Source organism: Haemorhous mexicanus, chromosome 2, assembly GCF_027477595.1.
Source record: "Haemorhous mexicanus isolate bHaeMex1 chromosome 2, bHaeMex1.pri, whole genome shotgun sequence".
Taxonomy (NCBI): domain Eukaryota; kingdom Metazoa; phylum Chordata; class Aves; order Passeriformes; family Fringillidae; genus Haemorhous; species Haemorhous mexicanus.
The window spans coordinates 91,522,263-91,538,626 of record NC_082342.1 but is presented as its reverse complement, the minus strand read 5'-3'; the positions used below and the strand labels follow the sequence as shown (position 1 = coordinate 91,538,626).

At 37.7% G+C, this 16,364-nt stretch overlaps 1 protein-coding gene across 1 annotated transcript in view; it reads right to left on the bottom strand.

The window, feature by feature from the left end:
• Positions 1-16,364, bottom strand: part of EIF5B (eukaryotic translation initiation factor 5B) — a 38,084-nt gene that overhangs the window by 6,229 nt on the left and 15,491 nt on the right. The window contains exons 4-18 of the mRNA XM_059839501.1: positions 15,399-16,041; positions 14,720-14,940; positions 14,400-14,550; positions 12,708-12,800; positions 11,729-11,815; positions 10,246-10,329; positions 7,788-8,083; positions 7,070-7,177; positions 6,844-6,954; positions 5,921-5,988; positions 4,620-4,761; positions 2,943-3,074; positions 2,114-2,296; positions 1,825-1,986; positions 101-232 (exon numbers count right to left, since the gene is read on the bottom strand). Coding sequence (XP_059695484.1) covers positions 101-232; positions 1,825-1,986; positions 2,114-2,296; positions 2,943-3,074; positions 4,620-4,761; positions 5,921-5,988; positions 6,844-6,954; positions 7,070-7,177; positions 7,788-8,083; positions 10,246-10,329; positions 11,729-11,815; positions 12,708-12,800; positions 14,400-14,550; positions 14,720-14,940; positions 15,399-16,041 — 2,613 coding nt within the window. The remainder of the gene's footprint in view (positions 1-100; positions 233-1,824; positions 1,987-2,113; positions 2,297-2,942; positions 3,075-4,619; positions 4,762-5,920; positions 5,989-6,843; positions 6,955-7,069; positions 7,178-7,787; positions 8,084-10,245; positions 10,330-11,728; positions 11,816-12,707; positions 12,801-14,399; positions 14,551-14,719; positions 14,941-15,398; positions 16,042-16,364) is intronic.

Sequence of the window (16,364 nt, the reverse complement as noted above, 5' to 3'; positions counted from 1 at the left end):
AACCCAGTTATTTGCAAATTCAGCTCTCAACATTTGAGTTTCATCACCAGAGAGCTCAAGTTACCCTCAGTGTGTTGTAGTTCAACATCAGCCACCTCACCTTGAGGACTGGGACTTCATCCTCCTTATGAGCTACAAGCAATGGCAAACCAGCCAAGGTTTTTTCCAAATCTTTCCCAAGAATCTTCACACCTTGAGCAGCAACAACCTCTTTGTGCTTTTCATACTGGTTCTGAAAAAGAGAATATACACACTAGCAAAGAGTTCTGTGCTGAGCAGCTGAAGAGCACGGCAGGGAGCAGTGAAGCGCAGCAGCTCCCAACTTTCAGCATGATTGTCTTTGCTTTGCACTTGCACCTTTCAGTCCTCCTGCTCCTCTCCCTTCAGATACCCCCTGCACCCCTGCTGAGGTAGGCAGGGCACAGGGAAATCTTCTAAAAGCAGAGAAGGGGGCCAAAAAGGAACATGTACTAGAAAACACAAGCAATAATAGGCATCTACTCACTAATAAAACCACAAATTCAGCCCCATGGGCAAGTGATGGGAAGATGCCAACAGCTAAACAACAACACTAAAGCTTAGCTGACACCCAGCCCAAACCTCTCTGCAGGAAGGGCTGTCTCTCCCACTGAAGGCCAACCAGCCTTCTCATGTGCTTAATTCCATGTACAATTTCCCAGATTCTCTCCCATCCAGGGGAACCTCAAAGATGTCACACTCAGGGCATGGCTTTAAGACATAACAAAACCAGTTATTTCTGAAGATCTTTAAATTGATGTTGGAAGGATTTTCTGGTTTGTTTTCTAATTTTTTATTTAGATGTCCCATCCTTTTCTTAAAACTGCAAGGCAGCTTCCTTCCTCAATAAGCACTTTGCTCCTGCAAACCTCTATCCTTTAGCCCTCCACTCCAAGAATCTGGGTCTTATTTCAAAGATGACAATTCCACATAAACAAGCTGAATCAAAATGGATCCTCACTGCCTGCATCAAAAAAGCCCAACAGCTACCCTAGGTTTACCTCCCCTGGTCAGGGTTCCCAAACCTGAAAGGTTTATCCTATTACATTCACCTAGTTTACCTATATGGTTTTCTTTGCCTTAAAACAAGTCTGTGCAGACATTTATTCCTTCCCTTTTAAACAGGAAACATCAAAGCAGTTCTTTTCATCATCTTTGAACTGCATGCATTAATCTTAATATATGTATTAATTTATTTACAGCCTTTTGATTCTGTGTCTCCTCCTCATTTCAAGGAAAGCCATGCAAGAAGGATTTTAAATTCAGGGTCTCTCCTCAGGCTAATAAGGGCAGCAGAACCTACAACTCTTGAAAATGCCAAGAGGCTGCAGATTCTGCAGAAGTCCTGGTCACTGCCACTCACCAACCAGCCGTAGAAACTCATGTGTTCACTTTTCTCAAATGTAATAAGTGTATATGGTTTTTGTTACTAAAAAAACACTTCTACTATAATAATTTTAACTCAGAAGTTTCTGTACTGGTACACTCCAGTTTCCATCTGAGATAGGCATTTCCCTCTCACATGTAGCCACATACTTGAATCCCTTATTAAAGCATGCACACTCTAATCCTCACTGCAATGTAATTCCTTGATCATCATTCTCTTTGCCACTGCTGTGACAACACACACCCCAACAAGAACATGCAAGTGCATTTTCAAAAAAGACACCAGATTTCCCTTGCATTCCCCTTGAAGCTCCCTTTAGATACCATTAATATAACCATATTCTACTACATTCTCTTTTTATAAAGTTTGATTTAATTTTTTCCTGGTTATAAATGTCAGTACGGTAACAGCTGCCATACCTTAACTCGCAGCTCCTTCATAGGAGGAGGCAGCAGCAGACCTCTAATCTGAGTCACGATAGGACCTTCTACCCCAGGAACAATAATGGTGTCTCCTTCTCTCAGACGTCCATTAATCAATATAACATCTATGGTAGTGCCCATGCCTGGCAGTGCTTTAACCTGAATGAAAGGGGGGAAAAAGTCACTTCCTATTTAAGCACTGCAAACACACATTTTTTACCAGAAGGAAGGATGCAGGGAAGGGAGAAATTTCTATATGAATTTCAAGAAAAAGTTGCTGTATTACCTCCATGACTTGAGCTCTCAGCTCCTGACACTCAGCCAGTCTCTTGGTCAGCATGGTTTGTGTGAGCTCAACGAGAAGAGCTATCAGACTTCCCATGCCATCCCCTGTGTGAGCAGAGGTAGGTACAAGAGAAACAAAAGTGCGGGGATCCTTATTCTCATAAAACAAGGCAGCGTTCAAGCCCTGGAATCAGGATTAACAGTTACACAGGGAAAAGCACATATACACATCAGTATTGACAGTAACATTCAACCCCAGGCAAATACCACTGCATTTTCAAAATCCCATTTTAAAAAGCCAACACTGTTACTGACAGCGTGCTATGGAACAGGAAGCCTCAATCCACACTTGGAAGCAGTGTGGGATAATTCTACAAGCTAATTACCCCATCTAGCTTCTAGACAGCATTGTATGTCACCAACAGAGGTATGATGTGATTCATACCCTGCCAGCATCCAAGAGAAAGAGACAGATGGGATTCTCTCAGGATATTCCCAAAGAGTAAGAGAACAGTTACAGAAAACCTCAACTGCTATTCATGACTCCATTGACCATGCACAGAAATTAGTTATTTTTCTCCAAACCAGCAGTAAGGATGGAGCAGTTAAAATTATGCAAAATGTAAAAACAAACAAAGTTTGGTTTATAAGAGGTTAGCACCAATGTGTCAGAAGAGATGCAACAGCTTTCTTGATATTCCAAGTTGTTTTGAGGAACAGGGAAAGAACAAAACAAAACAAAAACCACCCACACAGCCAAAACAAACCACAACACCGCACACGTCTTTACTAGCACTTTTAAGCAAAGAAGCTTGAATATTCCAACCTACCTGTTTTGCAAATTCCACTATGATAGCTTTTGCACGTTCTTCAAATTCATCTTTTGTATTCTTTTTCTGCTTCTTTAAGGTGACAGCTACATCTGTATCTGGACTTTTTTTCCAGTCATATAACCTATCAATCTTGAGAATACAACAGTAGGTCATCTTATGCAGCTTACTAAAGGGTGTCTTTATGCTTATCAATGAGAAATACTTTATCAACCAACTTAGCCAGCCATCTATCTGCTCCAGTAATCAAATTAAAGTGTTCTTATTTGCTTTGGCTGCTATATTTAGCTCTGTTTATGTCAGGCAGTATTACAGGATAGCAATGTTACTTCAGATTTTAAAAATTTAAACTATAGTAATCTTTTTCATATGGAAAAAGTTTATGTGCATAAATTACACCAAGGTTAAAATAAAACATGGGAAGAGACCTGTTCATAGATTCCCATACACACAAAAAAACCCAAAACCACGGAGGTGTTTGTGGTTTTTCCTGAAAAGAGACTACACTAGTTTTACAAAGAACTTCTAAAATTTACTGGTAAATATGGACCCTTTCCCATGTTGCTACAGAGAAGGGACCAGAGTGGGGTTGTTCGAAAGACACAACTGTATTTCAGAAACACTTCCCCACAATAGCTGCCAAAGCAGGACAGACTTAGCCCAAAAATATATTTGCCATAGAAATCAAAACTACATCTTAAGAAAATTGATTATAACCTGGTCAAATAATACAACTATAACTTAAAATGCAAGAGCTCTTAGCTATTCAATTTCAGGCTCACTGTAGGCCTGTGATGGCAACGAATAACAGTCAGGTTTTTGGACTGACCAAGAGAGAACTCTCTACTACTCTGCCATAAGGCCTGGACACCTCTCCATCCAAGAGGCTGTTTGTATTCTTTCAAAAAGTAGCTGGTTTTGGCAATGAGATAATGGCCTCCCTCAGTTCCAACCACCTTCAATCTTGAAGCGCCTTTCAAGTACACTTTTTCAAGTATATTGCAATTTTTACACTGCACACAACTAGCCTTCTGACAGCTCTCCATCTGCGTATTAGATGGCTTCCAAAGTCATTGGACATGAGTAATTTCCATATAAATAAAATAATTCACTGAGTCATCACAAACAGGCAGCGTAATTTCTCATGCAAAGGATTTTAAAAACAGGGCTGAAAAGAACTGGTAAATTTTCCATCTAATATTGCAAAGCCCAAAACACTTTCCACCAGCAATCAACATTACTGCTCCATGGCCTAAGGTCAGCTTGTCTTCAAGTCAAACTGACCAGTATCAGTGGCTAAAATAAAGTATAACTCATCAACGTGAAGCTTGTGTTGGAATTTTATCAGAAAATTGACACAAATCTATGTAAGTAGGCACAAGGAAAAAAACCCCACAATTGAAGTACAACTTCCAGAATTGTGAATCATATAGAGAAGTTACATAAGGCAACAAAATTTACCAGTGAGGACTGCAAGAACTGATTGTTCTGCAAAGCTCCCACAGAGCCATTGTGGTATCAAGGACACCGAAAAATGCAACACACAGGACTCAAGAACCACCCCTTCAGATTTTACACAAAACAATTCCAGTTCAGGAAAGAAAAAAGACAATTGTCAAATGCCAAGTGCACTATTAAAGTGGAGAAATATACTATTAGGATAAAAATCTATCCTACCTTGTTGAGAGCTACTATAAAGGGGCATTTCTTTGATTTCAGCAGATTTATTGATTCAATTGTCTGTGGTTCCAAACCATGCATGATGTCAACTACAAGTATAGCAATATCACAAAGTGAGCTTCCTCTATTTCTTAGATTGCTGTGACATTAAAAGACAGGGGGAAAAAAAATAAGTTATTTAGCAACAGAACCTTTATAAAAACACCAAGTACAACGTCAAACTTACAGTGACAGACAAAAAGCTAAAGCTCATCAGTTATTTCCCCTCAAAAATGTAAACTGTTCAAATGACACTTCGTATTTTTCATTTAACAAAATACATTAATGAATGTGTAAGCAAAACTAAGAAATTATTATCCTGAATGTTTTCATATTATTATATATTTTTACAATGCAAGATATGTTCTGATCATTTTCTGAGTAACAACTGAGACACCTGAAGTGAAATGCAGGAGAGTAAAACCTGAACAAGACTCTTTTTATATACTACATAAACACTAAGATTATCACGATTTTATACAATACAAGGTAAAGAGAGTATCACATCTTTGTTGGCAAACAAAACCTGGCTAGAAGATGGAGAGCTGTAAGAGGTACCATGCCAAGGTACTGATCTGAACATTACCAAGGGCTCCACAACACACCATTTCAATGCTTACAAAGGTGTTTACTGAAAAATGTCACACCAAAGTCTTAATCCTTCTGTTTCGAGGTTTCATCCAAGATCTCAAGATCTCACCTCAGTGAGTTGTTATGCTTGTGATGTTTTACCCTTAAAAGCTGATTTAGCGGCTTGCCTGTATGCCACTGGTGTTCCTAGAATGCATTTGACCTCTGCTAAGACTCACATGACTTGGGTAATTAGTAACTTCCAGTCTTACAAACTCAGTTACCTTAACTGGGACACTATGAATGAGAGACTAGGAAAAAAGTTTTAATTTTTCGAGTACTTAGGTCACCTGAAGTCCTCACCTTTTTTCCTCCAGCTAGCTTCCTGCTTCCATCTTTCCTCTTACACTAACTATTTATTTACATGCTTTTTCAGATATTCATGGCTCAATTGGCACGAAGACAGAAAATTAATCAGCTATAAAAGGCCAGCAATTAACCAGATATAAAAAGCACCTGCAAATGAAGCAAATCCACTTAATTCCTCTACTTTAAGTTGGTTTTGTTGGACTTTTTTTCAAGTGAGAACTAAAACAATGGATTAAGCAAAGACCACACTTTGCTAAGAATATCTCCAGATGCTTTTGCCATCAGTTCTGAGAAGTACAACATTGTGAGAAAAACGTTACCTGAAAGACTCATGTCCTGGAGTGTCGATTATCAGCATGCCTGGAATTTTTATGTTCTCTCTGTCAAACTAACATTTCAAAATATTAGCCATCTTGTAGAGATTACACAAGAAGAAAAAAGAACAAAATAAGAGCTGGCAACATTACTGACAGTCTGCACTTCAAAAATCCAGATACATATTTTAAGGCCAGCACCCTCTATAAACCAAATCAGTCAACAGTCATTTCAACATTAAAAAAAATGATGCAGCACATTCCTCCAGGTGCCAACTAGCCACAAGCAAAGCTAAAATCTGTAAGACAAGACAGCCTACAGAAGAAAAGCCATTTCAGGGTAGTGAGATGTACCATCCTCAGCTTGATAATTTTCTCCTCTCCCCTAAGTTTACAGGTTTACTAAGTTGAGTTAAATCTTGGAAAAAGCCATTACTACACCAAGGCTTTTCAGCCAGCTGCTTCTGCAAGCAAAATAGGATAGAATATCCACAACAAATGATACAGAACAGTTACTATGTCTGTAACATGATAAAATTCATTAACCCAGAAATAGGCCAAATTTCAGTACACACAGCAAAAGGTAAGGTTTCAGCACAAAATATACTCAAAAGGTTTCAAGAGTCTCAATTTACAATCGAAATACTGAAAAGTAAGCAGTCTGTGTACATATGCGCACTGTCCAGAACAGAGTGAACAGTATCTTCATATTTTTCTGAAGAAACAGCAATGCATTAACTGAAATCAAATGTATGAAAAATGAGACAGCCTCCCCTTTGCTGGGGGAATGATAGGAATTAAACAATAGACCACAAAATTAGAGGTGGGGGGGGAAGGTACATCTGTCCATGTCAGGAAATCTCACAAGGCCTTTATTAGTCTACATTTCATATTTTTTAAGATGCAGTTGTTGAAGTGCTGTAACTTACATTTTTCACCATCTTAGTTTGTTCATTAATAGCTTCAAGAGGAACATTAGTTGCACCAATCTGCTGAGTGATACCACCAGCTTCACCGTCCTGCACATTAGTGTGGCGGAGCTAAAGACAAAAGAGAACAGAAACAACTGAGCACACTAATTCCTTCTGTCTTCAACCAAAAAAATAAATGCTTAAACAAGAGGCACAGGCAGTGCCTTCACACTCCACACCTTACCTTATCTAAAATTTTGGTCTTGCCTGTGTCTACATGCCCCAGGACACAGATAACTGGTGCTCTGAGCTTTTCAGTGTTCATATTTTTGCTGTTTTCAGCTCGTCGTTTCTATGTAAAAGACATGTAAAAATTGGTAAGTATAAACCAAAAACCACAGCTCACCTCTTGACTTGATTACATATGCACAAACACAGAGTTAGCTGTGGGACTTATATTTTCAAGGCAATTTAAGGTCTGGCATCCCTCTTTTGGTAAATCAAAATTTTTTGACTAACAGTTACATTTTTGTTTGGTTGGTTCTTCTAACAGTAGTAGGCTAAGTTGTTATAATCACTAACAGTAGCTTTGCTGAAGGTGCATTCTGAACAAGCACCTTGGGTGAGGAAACTAAGAACATTAGCAGCCATGAAAGCAATGAACAGTTTAGACACATCTTTTAGAACTTGAAAGTATCTGTAAAAAACAAAAGCCTCTTTTTCCAGGAGGGATATAGAGGTGGAGGGGAACAACACTTAAGTTGCCATCTTTGTGGTCAAGTTACCTAAAAACAAATACTTTATCTTCACACAAAACCAAGTTGGTTTTTTTTCTTAATTAATGCAATTTCTGAACCTGCTTAAATATTAGCCCTGACACAACCACCATTTTGACAAATTTGACAAAACTAACTGAAAATTAATCTGTTGTACAACACAAGAATCCAAGTGTATCTTAATACCTCAATTCTCCGTTTAGCTTTGTCATAAGCACGCTCCTCCTTAGTGCGGTCATCATCAGAGTCATACTCAGAATCAGAGCTAATTTCCTTGCTAGGCTTTTTTTCTATAGATTGTTTTCCAATAGCTTGGGAGTCTGGCTCTCTCTCATCTGAAATCTTTTCATCCTCATCTTCACTGCCTTCACTGTCTTCAGATTCTTCACTCTCTTCTTCCTCTTCCTCCTCTTCCTCTTCCTCCTCCTCTTCATCATCCACTTCATTTTGTTCTTTGACTTCAATATGGACAGGTTTGCTCTCTGTTAAAAAAAAAAAAAAAAAAAAAGTAAAGTACAAATTCTCTATTGAAGTTTACACTTCTGTGGGGACAGGGCACCAAAAAGCAAAAGAGACTACTAGAGAAGAATGAGGACTGATAGTAGGATCTATAATAAGTGCTTGTCAGGATCATTTATCAACTTCAAATGTAAAAAAAAAAAAAAAAGTGGAAAAAAAAGTGTTTCATGTTCAGAGTTGTTGGCTTGTGTTTCAAATCCAGAAAGAAAGCAAATTTAGGGTGGAGTGAAGAATGATATTATCAACACACTTATGTTAACTTTATTTGCAAACATTCAGACATTGTTTAAAGTCATGGGCACTTCATAAAGGAATAATGCACCAACACCTTTCTAATAAAGCCAAAATACTCCAAATCATTACTATATGGATTTTGTACACTACTGATCAGGAAGACACATTTAAGCAGACATAATAATCAGAACAAATGGTCTTTTTTACACCCATTAAAAAATTAAAAATCTCGTCTTCAGGTTTTCTTAGATGGTTCAGAGAAGATTAGCATTTTTCATAGGAATGCTTTAAAAAACAAACAAAAAGAATTATCAATAATTAATTGTCTTTCTTTGAAAGCTTCCCAATTATAATCACCTGTAAAATCATAAAAGGCAAGCTGATGATCACTTTAAAACCATGGATTGTCCTCCTTACAACACTGCTGGCAAGTTCACTGCTCTTAGAGATTAGTAACGTTTCCTTGCTACATTCATAGTCCATAAGCTTAGTAATACACTAAATCTAATTCCCAGGAAGGCTCTTTTCCTGTATCCCATTGGCAGAGCCTTCTAAGCCAAGCAGTAAGAAGGGCTATATCCTCTCCAGGACAGTGGTGCCAGACTAAAACAAACACTCAAGTAGGCAAGCAGCCCTTAGACCTCAAAAGCATCAGAGGAACACATCTGTGCTGGAATTAAATCCATTCTGGAGTATCTGTATGTCAAGTATTAAACTTGAAAGAACAGGTGTCAAAAGTATAGGCAAGTAACAAGTATTTGATGAATAGTCTTTAAGCATAAGAAACAATTAAGACATTAAGGAAGCACCAAGTCCAGTAATCAAGTCCTGTTCAGGATGGCTCACAGAAATATACTTTCCTCTACCACTGGAAGGAAGTTATCCCTGAACCGTAACACAGCCCTAATGTTTCCCATAAACACTGCTGTTGAGTACAAACAGAATATGGCCTTTGGCATACATGAACAGGAATAAAAATGCTCTGGCAATTCTTTCATTTCTTCTAAACCCGCCTCTCAAAGAAGCATATCATAGAATGACAGAATGGTTTGAGCTGAATGGGACTTCAAAGACCATCTAGTTACAGCCTTCCTGCCAAAGGAACCTTCCACTAGAGCAGGTTGCTCAAAGCCCCATCCAACCTGGCCTTGAATACTTCCAGGGACGGGGATCCACAGCTTCTCTGGGCAACCTCTTCCAGTGTCTCACCACCCTCACAGTAAAGAAGCTCTTTCTCCTTGTCCTGTCACTACATGGTCTTGTAAATAGTCTATCTCCATCTTTCCTATAAGCTCCCTTTAGGTATTGCAGGGCTGCAATTAGGTCACCCCAGAACCTTCTCTATTCCAGGCTGAGAAATCCCAATTCTTTCAGTCTCTCCTTGTAGAGAAGAATTTACTATAACACATGCACACTTAACCTTCACACCATTTTATTCCCCCACTTCTTTGGAAACTTCTCACAGGGGGTACTCTTAGATGCTGCCAGATTTCTGTAATAAAAATACTACAGCTTTGAAATTATAACTAGAGAAATACAATACCAGGTAAAAGGTTTCCCTAAGCTCACAGAGATGGTTTAAGCACATATTAGAGAAGAGGATTTTTACTCCCATAACAGAGGACAAAAAAATTACAACCCATTTATTTTAGATGGTAACTCCACAAAAGAGTATTTCCAAAGGGTTGCCTTAAGCAGCATTTGCATGGCTTCTGAAAGCTCTGCTTTTGAGAAGAGGCTCTTGTATGTATTTATCATCACACTTACCTCACAATTTACCTAACAGAGCAGAGGAAAAATCTAAGTAAAATATTGTTTCCTATAGAAACAGAAAACTTAGCCGAAAGCCTCTTAACCAGAAAAAACATACATTTGGTATTTACATGCCCACCTTTCTCTCCATCTTCATCACTAACCATAGCTTCCCAGTCATCCAGACCTGCATCTTCTGTTTCATCTTCTTCCTCCTTTTCTTCTGAAACCAAGAAACCCAATACTGAAGTTTAAAAAAGTCAGTCCAGCAAGATATAACATTTTTAGATACTCCTTCTTTTGACATATTGACAACTGCAACTCGCAAGTTTGCTGTTACCATAATTCTATTGAAGTATCTCCGCACACCATAAAAGGAAGATGCTGCATACTTAAAAAATAATCTCCAACTCTCTCCACAAAAATCATGTAGTGCTACCATCTTTGCCTAGACAAACTTTTGTGGAAGACACAGAAAACCTACTCATCTAGTTCCTGCCTGCATAATGCCTGCCACACAAACCTGTACCACAATCACAATCCTTGCAAGGAATTACCCAATTAACAGTCACCATGTGTAACAAAGTAGCAGAGAAACAAGTATACAAGTTGCAGTAGAATTTTAACTAGTGAGAATATACAAAAATTGTCTATAAAAAGGACACCAGGCACCTTAACATAAATATACCATGGATTCCAGAAGCATTAAACATATTGATTCAGCAGGAATTCAGTTAGATTTATGAAAAGACTGCAGCTCTTAGTAAGAGACAAATAGAAAAATGCAAACATACAACCCTCTCCAAAAGAGGCATTATACAACATATGCTTGCTGCAGCACATGTGTCATAAATTTCAGCTCTCTGAAATGAAGACTAAGTTCCACACTGCTAGAATACTAGCTAGGAGCTAATGTTCTGCCACTGAGCCCTTCTCTTAAGGCAATAGAACAGCAATCATGAGATAAGTCAAGCTAGAATCACCGGACACATTCAGCTTTGTTTTCAAAAGCTGCACATTTTGTCAGTATTTGTCTGACTTAATAAGAGTAAAAATTGAAACAGTCTCCTTGCAGAGAAAGAAGTCCAGTACAATGTGATTTTGACCAAGCAAGTACTGTGTGTAGGCAAAGATGAGGGCAACAATCTGACCAGCAAACTTGCTGATAACTCAGTTTCACAGGCTAATACATATCCTCTTCATTCAGTACCTGTGAAAGCAAAACATCTGGCATAAAGAATACAATCACTGTGAATATTGCACTTTCAATTCTAGAAGCAGCATATTTCCTCCCTACCTCCACGTAACTGTTGACAAAACAGACATATAAAAGCAAGTGAAAAGTCAAGGGAGCGAATAAGGCACTGAATGTGCTCATTTGAGATAACCGATCAAGCCAATTGAACATTGGAGTTCACCCAGAATAAGGAACCTTTACACACTCACTTAGAAGCTTCATGCCTATTACTCCATAAAATTTCATCAGTTACTCCCTTAAGAAAGGAGAAAAAAAAAGAAAAGGCAACTACCTCAAGAAAAGATGGCCCTTCAGCCCTATCTGCCTATTCTGCCCACTGACACATAAGCTTAAATGTTTGACATTTATTAGCATTACCACCAACCTGGATCTACAGGAAGAGGAGCCTCTTCTTTGACTGGTGTTTCCAGTTCTACAGCATCTTCAGCTGGGGAAGTTACCTCCACACTTTCTGAAATTGCAAGACAGGAAGTTGATTGCTACATAGTTTCAAAGTGCAAATTGACTAACACAGATAGCTCCACAGCAGCCTATTTGGAAAACACTTGGCCTTCTAAGCAATTGAGCACATTTATAAGCTAGGTCAGTTACTGACATTAACAACTCCTCACTTTCTTTAAAAGACAAGAGAAAACGAAGTAATACTAGTGAACTACCCACACCTCCCCAACTGTTCCATTAAAAATGAAAAAACTAAGAAAAGAAAATAAATTACTGATACAATTCAGATAAGCACCATTTTCAATTCTTTACACACACTCCATAAATGATAAGCAGGCACATAACTAATGTTAAAAAAAAAAAAAAAAGAAAAAACAGCTAAGCAAGAAATACATAAGAAATTTTTCAACTAAGGGTTAGTCTTGAGAAAAGCCACAGTAATCCCTCGGAGGAAAGTAACAAACCACAAAAGTAAAAAACTAACACGTTCAACCTACATCTACCAGGGCAATGAATTCTAAGATTTCAAAAATGCAAGCTCTTTGAACTGCTCTGAACAACTTGCACCCAGGAGCTGAAAACTGATTTTATATACCAGAAAGCAAATGAACAAACTGTCTCCAATTTAAAGGCACTAAAACTAGGATCAATGTATTTTCATCTTGGGACAAACTCAGACTTAATTATGAGTCACTATTATTTAAATTACTTTGTATTTGATGTACATATGCACACAAAGCATTCAACATCACATTTGTAAAAGGCGTTTATACCCTGTACATCCCCAATATTTAGAAAATCTAAACCCCAAAATGAAATTAGCTTAAATTTAGCTGATTTATTTTAGAAATACTTCCAGAAATGTGACTGATCAATTAGGTATCCCTATATGCAAACTACACCTTTATTTTCTGGCTGCTGCTGCTTCTTTCTCTTTTTGTCTTCATATATTGGCCTTTTCTTTGGCACAGAGTCTTTCGATGGCACTTCAACACCTGTAAAACAAACAAAAAAGCTGTTAAAAAGAAAATCCAGGTAATTAATAAACATAAACTTTAAATAAGAACATGTTTTCCAAAATTGGAAGATGGAGGAAGAAAAAGCAGAAAGTAGGTTCAATGCATATTTTATCTTTTTTAAAAGTTTGAAATGAAAAGCTAGAAAACTTAAGTGAAGTATAGTTTTTCAGATACTCCTGCTTGCTCTCAAAAAGAAGCCAGATAACTGGAGGAAAGTGATGGCAATGAAAAAAAAAATAAACAAAACAATTGGATTCTACAACTGCAGGCTTGAAGTTACCACAAACCTGCATAAAATGCCACAAACACATACATCATGATTAACAATTTAGGGTCTGCTATGCAAAAAATCACTTAAAACCCATCTGCCAGTGGTCCTAAATTCAGTCAATTTGGAGTAGTTCACAGGCAGAACTCTTCTTAAATGCTTAAGGTTGTCCAGCAGATAGCATTTTCCTTTTTCCTCTGTGTGGGAATGTTTGTGTTTTTTGATTTGTTTTGTTCATTCAGGTTTTTGGGTTTTGGTTTTTTGCTGTTTTGAGTTTTTTTTAATTTTACAATACTGATGGTTTGAGGTATCAAAATAATGCCAGGTTCAATTCACAAGCTTCATCTTTGCCTCACCAGAAGTGGGCGCTGTAATATTTGAAGGGATTCCATCAAAACCAGAAGTTTGGTGCAAAGACAAATTAAAAACTGAATTACTGCTGCACATTCAAATTTTTTTTCAGGTACTGAGTGATTTATATTGTAGATCTGACAAAAATCCAGTTGTAGGGGCACATAAATAGAAAGATTCTAATAGCTACAGCAACAACCAAGGAGAAATAGCCTTCACATATGTTTAAGAGCTCCAAACATTTTACTAGCTACAAAGATTCCTACATTTACACATCCACCTACCAGTGAAGTGTCAGATAGTGTACTCTAGAAATACACTCAGCTCCCACAAATTACTTCCTTTTTTTAGTCACAAACCAGTTACCAAGAACAATTTAGGACATTTTACTTCCAACATATTGGACAATTTTACTTCATTCTAATGGAGACAGATTATATTTCACAGAAAAGCAGGAAAGCTCTTACACACTCCTGGCAAATCCCAGAGAAAAACATATCTTCTCCATGGACTTCCCCATTGTTTTTGAAGCAAAAGAGTGCACTCACCTAACTAAGGATGTGAATCAATTCAACAAGATCCAGATCACTGGTCTTACAAGACCTTCAGCACAGCCCATGTGCTTTTCCTGGCCTTTAGACTATACCACTTCTTTAAAATGCTTCTTTCTAAGTTCCACAAGTAACATCTTTAAACTGCAAGTAGACTGTATTAAAAAGCTGGATATTCAAAGTGTAAGATAAAAATACAGGCACTTAAATCTGCTTGAGAAATAAAGGGGAAGGGAGGGCACAGACAGCCTTTCTTGACAACAGAGCAACTTTATATGGAATCACTCAGAACTTGCCCTCCTAGCTCCAGATAGGAAAAAAAATAAACAGAGCCATAATGGATATAAAGTTTGGATGGGTTTTTTGTTCAGTTTGGTTTAATTATTATTAAGCTCTACTGCTTACCCTGAGCTTGGAGTAGTTTAAGAGTAGCCTCCGCTCTGGCTCTGGCTTCTCGCTGAGTTTTTGTTAAAAGCTTTCCCTCTTTCTTCAAACGCTCCTTCCTCTCTTTTTCCTTCTGTTTCTTCCTTTCTTTTCTCTCTTGCTCTAATCGTTCCTAGAAAAATATAAATCAACATGCAGAAACCCTACACAAAAGCTGCCCAAGTACATTCTGTTCACAAAAACATATTATTTTAAGGATTAATTCACTAACTGCACCAGCAAGCAGACAGATTAAAGTTACTCTCTTCCTTATTTTATTCTTGGAGTGAAATATATAGTACCTCCTCCTTGCGTTTTGCTTCAAGTTCTTCCAGTCGTCTTATGCGTTCTTCCTCCTCTCTTTTTGCCCTTTCCTCCTCCTCTTTCATTTTAGCCAAGGCCTCTTGCATGGCTTTAACCGTGGCTTTACTGGGACCCTTCTTCTTCTCTTTCTCTTTTTCTTCTTTCTCACCTTTCTTTTTTTTCTTGTCTTTTTTCTTTTTGTCCCCCTCATTGTCATCAGCTGCAGAAAGAAGAGGCATATTTTCAAAGACCCCAGAAATTCCAAAGATATTTTAAGTACAATTTATGTTTCAAATATGATAAATAACATCAAATGAGGAATATTTTCACTGGCTACTACATAAACATTTCATAGTGAAAACAATTAAACTCTTTTATGTCATGGCCTGAAGTCTTAAAGTATCAGAAAAACAGGGAAGTGAAAAAGTACTCTTTACAGCAATACAGAACTGTAATCATATACTGTAATGAGAATTCACATTTGGCTTGTTTCCTCATATACCTGGACAAACTACATGGCAGAAAACGCAGCCGCCTGTGAGCCAACAAAGAGGAAGACAAGGCTACCAAATTTCTAGTATTCATAATTCAAAATAAACCAACACACTATCCTCACTGCCTGGCACCTCTCCGGCCTTATAAAATTTAAATTAAAGTTTAAGAAACCATGTTACAAACCTTCTGTTCCTGCAGCAGCCTCCCCAGGGCCAGGGACTGCTGTAACTTCAGGAGAAGCCTTCTCTTCAGCTTTTTTTAGAGATTCCTTTGGCTTTGCTGGTTCTTTACTGCCTTCTAATTCTTCCTTCTCTTTCTGCTTCCTCAATTTGGCTTTTTCTTCTTCACGTTTTTTTCTTTCACGTTCTTTTTTTTCTGCCTTCTTCTGAGCCACTGTTTTTACTTTGAATGAAGGTTCTTCTTCATCATCCCCACTCTCTGCAGCAGGAGCAGACTTTGGCTTTTGGTTTTTCTTTTGTCCTTTTCTAGACTGGGAAACCTCATCTGATTCATCACCACTCTCGCCTGCAGACACTCCTCCCCCACGCTCTTTGCTTTTCTTAATGTTAGTTTCATCTTCTTCTGACAAATCATGTTTTTTATTTGACTTCTGAGTTTTCCCTTTGCTTTTCTTAAGCTGTGTCTCATGATCATCATCATCACTGCCAGAAAGCATGTCTTGTTTTGCTTTCTGAGTTTTTTTAGATTTTTTATCTTTATCTTCCACTTCCTCACTGTCATAGTCATTTTCCAGATTGGCTTTTTTATTCTTTCCTTTTCTTTTTTTATCTTGCTTTGATATGCTTTCTTCATTGTCATTTTCAACCTGATAATTAAACAATTCAATAATCAGCCATGAAAATTACTTGCTATCATGAACTAAGCATTGAAATACATCAAGAAAAACCTCTCTCATTGAACACAAAGTTTGAAAGCAATAACTATTCCTGCTGAGTGTACCATACTTCAGCCCACAAGTAAGATTTCTTCTGATTGGCTTTGAATAATTGTCAGCATGACAACGTCTTTTTTTTTTGTGACTGACTTTTTACTATTAAAATATGGTCAAATAAAATTAAAAGAACATGCTAGCTACACATTTCACATAGGATTTACACTACACCAGAAGTTCTCTGGGACAGAAGTATC